Source organism: Zootoca vivipara, chromosome 1 (genome assembly GCF_965207765.1).
Source record: "Zootoca vivipara chromosome 1, rZooViv2.hap1.1, whole genome shotgun sequence".
NCBI lineage: Eukaryota > Metazoa > Chordata > Lepidosauria > Squamata > Lacertidae > Zootoca > Zootoca vivipara.
In genome coordinates, this window is record NC_142582.1 from 10,771,366 (window position 1) to 10,783,882 (window position 12,517).

Here is a 12,517-nt window from a genome sequence, read left to right on the forward strand (position 1 = left end):
ATTGGGTTACAACCCTGCGCTGTAGTCAGGTGGTGTTATCCCTACGGTTGGCACACCAGCCAATGGCCTGGCCAAGTTGTGTCAAGCTGAACATGCATTGTTACTTGATCGTGGCAAGGTATCTCATGTTCTGAGAATGCCGCTGTGTAGGGGGAAGTGGGGGTTACTGCTTTGTTTTGCTATCGCTTTTATTATTATTTTTAAATCCTGTGTTTTTATGTTGTGAACTGCCCTAAGATATACGGATGATGGGCAGTACTGTATTAATTACATAATAGGTGGCAGCTTATCTTTTTTGTTTCATTATGGTATAGCAAGAGTAAGATCGGCTTGTGCCCTAGGCCTGCAACATTCGGAAAAAAACCATGCAGGGTAGCAAATTCTATCGCAGTAACTGCAAATAAATACCTGTTGAACTACACAAGCACTGACTAGGAAGTTGACTGGCAAGGTCAAAAACAGGGAGGCCCTGGTTCAAATCCTCGCCTGACTCTTGAGTGCTGTGAGGGGGAAATTAAAAACCTGGGAGGTGAGCAGAGCTTACGTAGGCTGCTCTGGTCTCCTTGGGGAGACAGCAAAATACAGTACAAATGAAATAAGTAATTCATGGTGACTCATACAGTTTCATAATAACAATTTTTTATTTTTTTATTAGCATATGTGTCAGACCTCTTGAAAACATTCTCGAATCATTATGTGAGCAAAGGTAATCATCATCAGGATAATAAATGATTAAAGTTAATGCTTTAAAAGTACTTGACCATTATTTTTCCAGCTAACTGCTTCGCTTTTTATGGGTCTGATACCCCGCCCCAGGTATGTTCAGGTTGAGGAACAGATCAGTGGCTTATGACAGCCTTGCAATGTAGTCCAGAGTTGTTCCTATTTTGCAAGTAAAAGTTGCTCGCCTCCACCACACACCTTGGCAGCATGTTGTCACTTTCTGCTGATGGGAGTTTTCAGTTTCCTCAACAAGAGATATTGCTACGTGGGTCTACTCTGAGTAAAGGTTAACTGAATACCAAGTCTGTGGGCAAGTTCCAGGAGAAGGCCTGCTTAACTGGCAAGGGACAGAATGTATAAGCCAAATGAATACTTCAGCACACTCCCCTGTGCCCTAAAATTTACTAAATGATTCTCCCTACACCCACATGATCCTCAAAGCCCAAACCAACAATCTCACCCCCCTCTAACGCCTCTGAATAAAAGCTGAGGTGTATCTGTGTGCCTGGTAGGCAGCCACCCATTTACAGCATTTTATATGCCTACAGTTACAGGTGTAGATGTCAATGGCCATTACAATACAAAATGAACACAAATCACAGGTGTAGATATAGTTGCTAATTCTGACAGTTTGGAATTACATGTTCTTATCCCTTTTACCACACCTATGCTTGAGTCTGCTGAAATTCACAGATTTTGTACATCAATATAATTTTTAAAAAATCTTGTCATACAGCTGAAATTAATATTGTTGTCCTTGTGTGTGATTAGACTGTGATTGCTCTTCTGATCAGGAAGAACATACAAAAGCGATCACAACTGTGCAACTTTGGCGGAAAAGCAGGACATTTAGTCTACTTCAATAGCCCATGGTTTATAGGTCCCAGGCTTGTCCTTTGGAATCTAAAAATGAGAGAGAGAAACAGAAGGACTATTCTTATGTGCAATTTCATATTAGGAAATAAAAGGAAATCAACCAATATAAAACTTGTTTTAATGAGAGGGAAGCTACAATGCATTGAAATATGTGGCGAGGCACTCTGAATATGCTCACAGCCTGCCTGCTCTGGCACCAGGCACACAGGAAACACCACACAATTTCATTTATTGAATGAAGAATGGTTGGGGGAGAGCACCATTTTGGCTTTTGCCTCAGTAGCAAAATGTTTTGGAGTGGCCTTGAGGGGGAGTCATTAGAAGCAGGAAGGGAGACACTTCCTGCAATGTCTTTTTCAAACCAGATATCCATAGCTGCCAAGTTATCCCTTTTTTAAAGGGATTTTCCCTTATGCTGAATAGGCTTCCTTGCGAGAAAAGGGAAAACTTGGCAGCTATGCAGGTATCATATATCTCTATTACTACGAGGTATTAAAAAAATTATTTTTTTTACAAAAAAAATCTTGAAATGTTATGCATATTATGGACCAAACCCGTACATACCTACACGTACCTATACAAACTCAGAACAGAAGTAAATCTCACTGATTTGTATGGGGCTCACTCCCAGGAAATTAGCAACAGGTTTACAGCCTTGATGTCAAATATTCCCAAGAGCAGCCTTTAAAAGTTGTTTTGTAATGATAGTTTTTTTGACACACATCCTCCCTGCCTTCCCTGTTGAAAATGCTAAGTTGTTGTTGTTGGGCACAAAATTGGTGAGTTGCTGGACCTGACTGCCCTGTGCTGCATCTTGGACTCTGGAAGCAACTGAGATGAAGGGCAGGGGTAGGATTCTTGCTATAACCCAGGACTGAAGTTACCGGTATCTTTTAGAAGAGGACTCTAACTTGCAATAGTGCTCCCTTATGTTTTATTTAGCACCTTTCAAGTATTTGAAGCACTTACTGTCCGATAGTTGTTGGCATCCACCTGAATATTCCAAGGGGGGCCACAGGTGAAAAATAGGCACTGACTGTACCTATAGGTTCCCCCCTCTATGTCAAATAACTGGGGTCAAATAAGTGTTGTTTACTTTTTTATAATACATGGAAGATGGATCTCCATTGGGAAGTTCTGGACTCTCCTTTCTTAGGGGTTTCTAAGCAGAGGTTGGATGGCCATTGGTCATGGCTGCTTTAGCTGAGTTTCCTGCATTGGATGGGATTGCACTAGAACAGGGGTCAGCAACCTTTTCCAGCTGTGGGCCAGTCCAGCGTCCCTCAGACCATGTGGCGGGCTGGACTATATTTTTTTGGGGGGGGGGGAAATGAACGAATTCCTCACAAATAATCCAGAGATGCATTTTAAATAAAAGGACACATTCTACTCATGTAAAAACACCAGGCAGGCCCCACAAAGAACCCAGAGGTGCATTTTAAATAAAAGGACACATTCTACTCATGTAAAAGCAAGCTGATTCCCAGACTGTCCGTGGGCCGGATTGAGAAGGTGTTTGGGCTGCATCCGGCCCATGGGCTAAGTTAGGTTGCCTGCCCCTGCACTAGAAAGATGACCCTTGGGGTCCCTTCCAGCTCTGTGATTCTATGCTTTTCTGCTTCAACAATATTTCATTATGTTCCTATCATTTTATGCAATTGTATTTTGTATAAATTATAAATAAAACATGTTCTATTTACAAACAAAACATTTAAATAGCTACATTTTTACTGGTACAACAGGGGCAGGGCATGGACGTAGCCAGGATTTTTGTTAGGGGAGCAGGCTTTTGTTAGGTGTTATAGGAATTATAAGGTCTCATATATATATAGATCATATGTTCATAAATCTACAAGACAAACACATAAGTATATAAACCACGTGTCTGAAATAGTGCAGGAGAGCAATCCTGAAGCCATTTTGACTCTTCCAAATTGACCTCAAATATTTCTCTGCGGTGAGGAAGGAAATTGGAAAGCCTCCCCACTGTCTCTTTGCTCAAATCCTGTCTCAAGGGCTTATTTGGGTATGAATAGGGTGAGCCTGTGACCTGGATTCAGGAACTACTGTAAGCATTTACCATCACAAAAAATGCCCAGGCTGCCCAGGTAGAGGAATCAGTGGCCATTATCAGGTATCCTGAACAAACAGGAATTTTGTTGGAGATCGCCTCCTTCTGTGATGTATGTATGATTTTTTGGGATGAGTCTCTGGCTACAGGGTGGGCAACTTCAGAAGTCTATATAAGGGCTTGCGCACCATTGTTCTGGGTCTCTCCTGCCTCTTGCGTGCGTGCAGAGTGAGCACCCTGTTGCAACAGTTAATAAATATCAGGCTTACTAGTTGCCTTGCTTCTCAATATTCTCTCGTTGGCCTCTGTTATTTTCTCCTACTGATAGAGAACCTACTTAAGGACTCTATACGGGCTCTTATGGTAGATACCCCATAAGGGAAAGAGAGCAGTATTTTCTTATAACATAGGAGATGCATAACCTCAGATTTGTATTGATTTGTATTGATTTTTACTTATTTGGGGGGCAGCCCCCCCTCCCCGGCTAAGCCCACTAGACTAGATGGTCCTTCAGCCATTTTATCCTAGGTTCTCTGCTCTGCTGAGTCATACTGGGCCCCTCACTTCTCTGCCTCAGTCTTCTGTGTCTTGCTGATGCCAAGAGGAAGAAAGCACAAAATGAATGGAATATAAGGTGGTGGTGGTGTTTTTAAGGAAGTATTTACCATCTCTGTAAAGTGATCAACACAGGCCATGCGAATCCTTTCTATGTTCAGTGGACTGTCCAAAGTGAAAACACGGTGTAATCCTCTTTCCTTCCGGGCAGCAGCCACTGCATCCCGTATAGCAAAAAACACAGAGCATGCTTGGAATACCCCAGCTTCACCTACACCCTGTAGGAATGTGAAGACAACCGACCATGGAACACAAAGATAAGGGAAAAGCCATACAGTTTGATGAGGGGTCAGCAAACATTTTCAGCAGGGTGGCGGTCCACTGTCCCTCAGACCTTGTGGGACACATTCTACACATGTAAAAACATGCTGATTCCCGGACTGTCTGCGGGCCGAATTTATAAGGCGATTGAGCCGGATTCAGCCCCCGGGCCTTAGTTTGCCTACCCATGGTTAGATCATATTTTTTCCAATCACCATTTGACAGTTAGTCACCTTGTTCTGGATGGGCATGCAAGCTCCTGTCTCACAAATGGTTCCAAGGTGTCACCACCACACCTCAGCTATAACTCAATTAAAAAACTTTTAAATAAATTGTTCTGCATAATCCCATTAAAATTAAGAGTGGTTGTGCAAGTCGGAGTTTGGCAGATTGCAGACAATGTGTTCCGAGTGGCAAAGCATCCACTTAAGATATTTAGGCATTAACTGGAATGGGGAAACATAAGAAGATAAACTGGCAATAAAATATCAGAAAATGGCTTTAAAAGCCTTCCTTTGTTTCTAGAGATAACCATCTCTAGATTATCTGCTTTGAGATGACTGCTTTAATTGAGCCTCCTGGAGATTCACTGTAATAGTAACTAATCTGTACCAAACACCCTCCTATGTATTATCCATCCCCACACTTTAAATTTGTTTACCTTGGAGGAATAGATTGCAATTGGGTTTCTTGAATTAGGCAAGAGGTAGATTCTAAACTGTTCTGGGACATCACAGGCAGCAGGAATTTTATATGTGTCTGGACCCAGCGTGTACTGCTGTCCTTCCGGGGAGAAGTATATTTCTTCCATCGTATAAAGTCCAAGTCCCTGCATAAAGCCACCTTCAATCTGACAGAATAAAAATGCATAAATTCTGATTTTAATTTTAAATAGATTGTGATTTGCTCAAAGTATTTACTCTTTCCCCTGTGCAGCCAGGAGGGCTGGAAATTTGCTCTGACACTCCTCTGTGTTCAGTTCCAGACATTCTGATTGCTAAACACCTTCCCCTTAATACAGTAAAAATGCAATAAAAATGAATTGGGGAATGGTTAGGGTGGGGAAAGGTACTGCCCGTTTTCAAGGAAGTTGTCAGCACTTTCATTTTGCAGGGTGGATATACTGAGCAATCATTGAAATATGTGGTAGGAAAGAGGAAGTCTCTTTTAGTATATAGGACTGCTTCAGTGGCAGCAAAAACAAGTATGCGACTCAGCTATAAAGCTGGTGTAAATTTATTCATAAAATACTGTATAATGTAGGCAGATCACTTGCTAATGGAGAAATGGCTACTGAATGATAGTTCCTTGAATCAGGGGAGTACCAAATCAGTACACTTTTCAGAAGGACTGCCCACCAAACTTATTCATGAAAGGTGATTTCTTGGCCAGCAAGCAGCAAGGCTTCCTACCCATCCATTAGATGCAGGAGCAAAAATCCACTTTTGGCAATGGATCAACGCTGACGGGAGGAAGCACTCCAAGAATAAAATGCAACTGGGCATTTATTTATTTTTTACCATCCAGAAAGGCCCCGGTCTATTTGCTTACAGCTAGTATAAAGTGTAAGTTCAAAGCTCTTGGTACATGCCTGTCCTATGTCAACAGCTGGATTGATGCTGAAGCAGGCATCCATGACGATGTCTGTTCGGATGTTCTGTTGGACAAATAAGCTGTTGTCAGCACATTATAAAGCCTTAAGAAAAAATAGAAGACAAAGGACATCCAACTCGAAAGTACAGCAACCATGAACACAATATCAGGGGCCTCAAAATTGAATTTCTAGCACATCAGAACATCTCTGAAGCCCTGAGCCCTGACTTACTTTTGAACTTGAGTTTGCAGAAGTCCCTGAATATGAGCATCAGATAATTTCCCCCACTGACCAAAACAAGGAAGAGGGATGGAAACCAGAAACCTGACATTTTGATGTTGATGTTCAGTCTCTCTCTTGCATTTGGAAAACTTGGGGTTTACTGTTGTGTCCCAGATAGTCCAGGGTTCCGACAAAGGAAGAATCCTATCTCCAAGCATTATCTTGTAAGGAGAGGCCATATTATAGTGCAGCCAATGGTCTTTCTACGCTAGAACATATGAAGCTGTCTTATAAAGTTCATCCAACTAGCCCAGTACTAAATGCTCTCACTGGCAGCAGCTCTCCAGACAATCTGCTACCTGGTCCTTTCAACTGGAAATTATAAGGATTAAATCTGGGACCTTAAGGGGTTGGACCCATTGAGTTATGCCCTCCTCCAAAAAACATGGCTGTGATGACAGTGCCTGGTTCCAGATACAGTTTGTAATACTACCAAGGCACAAGTAAGATTATTCTAGCCGTTGCAGTATATGGGCGTCTTAAGCACAACCCAGCTGTCCATTCCAACAGCAATGGAAGTTTTCCATCTTCAGTGGCTGGCCGTTTATTCCTTTTTGATACACAATCACATTGGCTGCTTGTCAAAATATCGAGTGGCACAATGTTCCCTCAGTCAAAGAACAGTTCATATCCAAACAGAGAGCAAAGGAGACCCATCAAACCACCCAGTGGCCTATGAATTGCCAAAGAGGAGGTAGTGCTCAATTTTTACCTTATGATCACCGGTCAGGCAGTCAATCTCAACCTCTGAACAAGCAGTACCAAAAACGTAGTATGGAAAGGCGTGGCCTTCTCCTGTCTTCCAGTCCATATTGGTGACATATCCTCTGATGGGTGGAGGGGAAGGAAAAAGTCGTTTAGATGTTAGATTTCAGTTTTACTACAGCATGCTCAACAGAAATCATGTTTAAAATAAAAAAAAGGCCAAATTACTTGAATGCTCTATATTTTGCCAGCACAGGGTGGGAGGCAGAAAAAGGAACTGGCTGTGAGATGGACTACCCAATGACAGAATGGGTATTTTCCTGTTGAACCCTATCTGATTATGGCAATAGAGACACTGGTCCACACCCCATTTCTGGAATCCTGGGGTTTCTTTGATGCCATCTAACCAGTGCTATTTTTCTAGAAAAAGAGGTGCTGGAACTCTCCATGAATGCCTTCGTTGTTCTCTTATAATGGCAATGACGGCCACCTGAAAGGTGCCAGAACTGAGTTCCAGTGAGTTCCGGCTGAAAGAAAGACTTACATCTAACACTGGCTCCTCCGACATCGGATGTGGTCTCCTGGAAAACAGTACAGCCCCTTTGCAACATACACAGTAAGTATAGTTGGCATCAAGTGCAGCATCCAAAACTTGAGACTTAACTTTAAACTATCCAACCCCAATCAGCCTTAGTGGTACTCCAAAAGACAGCAGTTTAGAAAACAATAATGGATGCCTTACTTGAAGTAGCCTGAAGCTGAGAGGTTGATGCTTTCCTCATAAGCTTTCATAATCTGCAAGAGGAATATCTTTAAATCAGATTCCAAAAATAAATATAAAAATAAATGTGTATACAGCAAAATAAGAAGGAGCTTTAAGAATGAACTTTCTATCTCTGCACAACACAGGCAGGATTTATTACCAGTATTTGTCTTCCAGAGCCACAACTGCCTGCACTGAGGCTTCCTATGCTATCCATTCAGCCCCACAGAACTATAAACATTCTAAGCATAGCAGCAAAAGGTCTCTTTTTCCTGTGCTGAGAGCTTGCAACCAGCTACGTGGCTTGTGTGTGAGCAGCCTGCATGGGTCCTACAGACCAGACCAGTTTGGATGATCATGTTTCAGCTTATCAGGCAGATATATTATTGTCTGAATGTGGCCTGTGTTACACTGATGGGTAGGAAAGCCCATCACAGGCTGAAGTCTCTGTGTGTTTAAAATTGAGACAGCTGAGGTTGCTTGTCCATTATGTGTGCAAGATCTCTTTTTTATTTTATTTTATTTATATCCTACCTTGCTCCCAATACAAGGCCCCAGGCAGCCCACAATATGAATTAAAGCAGCTATGACTAAAAACACAACACTCAATGAATTTTTAAAAATAAATAAATGAGGTACCCTATTAAAACTCTTGAACACTTAAAACCATTTAAAAATACAATGACGGAAATGAGAAGGAAAAGCCTTATGAGGACTACTCTTGTTTTTTAAACTAGAAGAATCGTCCAATTTAAAGTAAGGATCTCTGAATTAATAAGGCATAACAAAACAGATTGAAGTAATCCTGAGCATGCAGTTTCACTCAAGCTAGTAAGAAGTGCCTTGCAAGATCAGACAAAGGTTTGCCAAATCCTACATTCTTTGCATTAAGGGACACGGGTGGTGCTGTGGTCTAAACCAGTGAATCTCTTTGGCTTGCTGATCACAAGGTCAGCAGTTCAAATCCGCACGACAGGGTGAGCTCCCGTTGCTCTGTCCCAGCTTCTGCCAACCTAGCAGTTAGAAAGCGCACCAGTGCAAGTAGATAAATAGGGACTGCTGCGGCGGGAAGGTAAACGGCATTTCCATGCGCTCTGGCTTCCATCACAGTGTCCCGTTGCGCCAGAAGCAGTTTAGTCATGCTGGCCACATGACCTGGAAAGCTGTCTGTGGACAAATGCAGGCTCCCTCAGCCTGAAGCAATGTATTAGCCTTTGACTGGACTTAACCATCCAGAGATACTGGGCTTTACCTTTATTTTTACCTTACATTCTTTGCAAACATTCCATTAACTAAACAGAAATGGGCTAGAAAATGGGCAGAAATGGGCTAGAGATCAACTGATAGACTTTGAACTGCCCTGTGATATTGACATCTCTCCAAAAATACTGTGTATGTTTTACATTGAATCTGGAACCAGTGCAAGATCTGAGATTGGGCAACATGCTTAGATTTAATTTTGGTCTAGCTTAATCAGTTGCATTTTAGGTGAAAGTTTTGTTCCTCTTCGGATCTGGTAAGCTGCAATGTAGCAGGACACCAGGTTGGGGAAGGCTTGTTTATTTAGATTCATAGCAAAAGGAAAAGGGGTAGTTTTTTTCTGAGTATGCGATGCAAGTTGGGTCATGATTCAGTTTTAAGATGTAGATGGTGTTTACCCAATCTTCCCATTTCCCCTGAGGGTTTTTCTTCATTATTGGTTCTAGCCGCTTCCGGAGAATTTGGCAGGCATTCTGTGAAGTAGGGTGGCAAAGAAAGGTAAGACAAATTAGTCAACAATAATGAAACCCACGTTTCACTTTTTAAAAAATATATTTTCAGTATTGTATTCTAGGATTGGCACCTTTTTTTGGCCTTAAACTTCTTTATAACATGGATAAATTAAATAGGCAAAGTTTCCTCAGCATAGGAAAGCTATTTGTCAAAAACAATTTTTAGTGCTATTGTTTATTTTTATTCATTTGTTTAGAATATTTTGACAAATTCTCTCAGGGCGGGTACTGAAATTAGAATACATTTTCAAATGTAAAATCAAAGAAATACAAATTTCACTGCCAGGAGCAATAACCACAGATTGGAGTATTACAGCCCAGCATAAAATAACCACGTTGAAAGTAACATGCAATGAGAACTCTAAAAGAATAACTGTAGAGTATTGCAACAGATTACAAAACAATGGGAAGCTAGTGTGGAATTCATGAAGGAAAGTACAGCTAAGACTGATCTTGAGAGTTGCGTTTGTCCTTAAATATGATAAACAAAAAAGAACGGATTTTAAGAAACTGCTTTATACCAAGTCTGGTAGTTGGTGCCTTCAAGTTCAGTTGTTTTACTTGCCCACACCTGATATCAGGTGGATGTGGCTAAACAGCCTCAGGGCTAAATGGGGAGGTCTGCAAGCCTCATTAAGGCCTGCAAGCTAAGGAACCTGGACCACCAACCCCACTATAACACTATGGTCCTTCCTAGTAAGGCTATAAGTGAGTACAGGAGTAGGTCTGAACTCTCTAACAGCTAGAGAATGAGGCCCCATTTCAAATAAAGTTTGTAATGTTTAAATCCCACTGAAGCCAATTCTCCAATTTCAGTGTGTGGTTTTTTACAGCGCAACCCAATATACGTCTGGTCAGATGCAAGCCCTGCTGACTTCACTAGATCTTATTTCTAGGTAAGTGGGCACAGAATGACAGCAGGAATGAAAAACCCATGAATCTCCAGTGTGTATTTTTTAAGACTACAACTCCCATCACTTCTGACCACTGGCTATGGTGGCTGGGACTGATGGGAGTTGGAGTCCAAAGAACCTCTGAACTGCTGCAGGTTCCTTACCCCTAAGCTACAACCTTAGCAGCATCCAACATTGGCATCTGTTTACGTTGGGAAAATTCAGTTTAGAAAACCAAAACAAAGCCTTATTATTAAGTGATCCAGTTTACAGGCCTTGAGTTATCATTGTAAGGTAAAGGTAAAGGGACCCCTGACCATTAGGTCCAGTCGTGACCGACTCTGGGGTTGCGCGCTCATCTCACATTATTGGCCGAGGGAACCGGCGTATAGCTTCCAGGTCATGTGGCCAGCATGACAAAGCCGCTTCTGGCAAACCAGAGCAGCACATGGAAACACCGTTTACCTTCCCGCTGTAGCGGTTCCTATTTATAGTACACACCATACATTTAAAGCACATGCAGTGCACATTTTCCTCCCAAAGTATTCTGGGAATTATAGCATATTAGGGAATTGTAGCTCTGTGAGGGAGAAAACTACAGTTTCCAATATTCTTTGGGGGGCATTACGCTTTCTTTAAAAGTATAATGTATATGCAGCCACTGCGTGCCAGAAGAAAATAACATACACAAAAGTATTTTGAACAAACCATAACAATATCAAAATATCAAAAGCACCCTGAACAACAGGAATAGGGAAATTCTCAGAGAACTTAAAACAATAGGCACAGATAAGTATCTAACCTGGACTGCTTTCCCATTGACTTCAGTGCCAATTGATCCTGCGGTGATCATCGCATTAGGTACTGTTACTGAAGTTGTTTCATAAGGATGTATGTAAGATAATGGTATCTTCAATTCGTGGCTGGCAACCTTTTAGTTTAGAAAACAAAGATATTGACCAGGGGTTAACAGCATAACTTCAAACCAACAGGGGAAAATAACATTTATTATAGTTACAGTTAGGCACATACAGGAGCAAACTTGTTAGAAAATTAGTTATCTAGCTCAGAAAATATGAACATTGAAACTTTTCTCTATTTTTAAAAACCCAGACGTAAACTGGAACATACACATTTAGCTAGCAAAGGAGTGAGCAGCTTTGTTTGTATGTAGGTGTTTGATATTTCGTACTACCTGTAACATCTTGGTGTATATTCCTTGTCCTATTTCCACTCCACCATGGGACACCAGCACAGACCCATCCAAATAGATGTGGACCAGAGCTGCAGCCTACAGAAAAATAACAAACTGATTATCCATCAGATCAAACCCTGCTATGATTTGATACAGAAAAACATTTCAGGAGCAAAGAACATATTTCCCAAAGTGGCAGAAAAAAAGGACACGTTGATAACAGAGTAGAGTGCTTGAGCACAGGTCACAGGTTCAGTCACTTGATGAGAATTTTGGGGTACTAGCAGGGGTAGGAAAGAACTCAGATAGAAAGCAGTTGCCAATGACGGTACTGACTAGATGAGATTTTGGTCTGATATCTTAGCAGCCTTCTTGAAGCCTAGCAACAGCATAAAGAGAACTGTTCCTTATAACAATATTCTTCAGCTTTGAGTCTCTGGATAATGTTGGGACTACAATTCCCAGCCAGCTTAGTCAACAATCAAGGATCATGAGCGCATTGAGAAATCTGTCATGTCTCTATTTAGTTCAGGTGAATAGTAAAATTCCAATTCTTTTTAATGGCTGCACATCACACCCTTGATCACATCCTTTATAGATGGGGCACAAATCAAAAAGCAGAAACAATTCCCATCTCTGAACTGGGGTGGGGGGGAAATTTCCCCTGTGCTTTTGTTAAAGCTATGTCTCACCTATGTTTAAAATGAATAGAAATACTCCAAATAAACAGATACTGTTATGAGTTTGGGTGGGGAGCAGATCCTCCT

At 41.5% G+C, this 12,517-nt stretch overlaps 1 protein-coding gene across 1 annotated transcript in view; it reads right to left on the reverse strand.

The window, feature by feature from the left end:
- Nucleotides 1-622: 622 nt before the first annotated feature.
- The window catches only part of LOC118095633 (aldehyde oxidase 4), a 58,449-nt gene continuing 46,554 nt past the window's right edge, over nt 623-12,517 (reverse strand). Inside the window, exons 27-35 of the mRNA XM_035136882.3 lie at nt 11,751-11,846; nt 11,358-11,486; nt 9,549-9,623; nt 7,870-7,922; nt 7,135-7,249; nt 6,138-6,203; nt 5,208-5,396; nt 4,336-4,503; nt 623-1,626 (exon numbers count right to left, since the gene is read on the reverse strand). Of these exons, the coding sequence (XP_034992773.3) occupies nt 1,573-1,626; nt 4,336-4,503; nt 5,208-5,396; nt 6,138-6,203; nt 7,135-7,249; nt 7,870-7,922; nt 9,549-9,623; nt 11,358-11,486; nt 11,751-11,846 (945 nt within the window). The 3' untranslated portion in view covers nt 623-1,572. The remainder of the gene's footprint in view (nt 1,627-4,335; nt 4,504-5,207; nt 5,397-6,137; nt 6,204-7,134; nt 7,250-7,869; nt 7,923-9,548; nt 9,624-11,357; nt 11,487-11,750; nt 11,847-12,517) is intronic.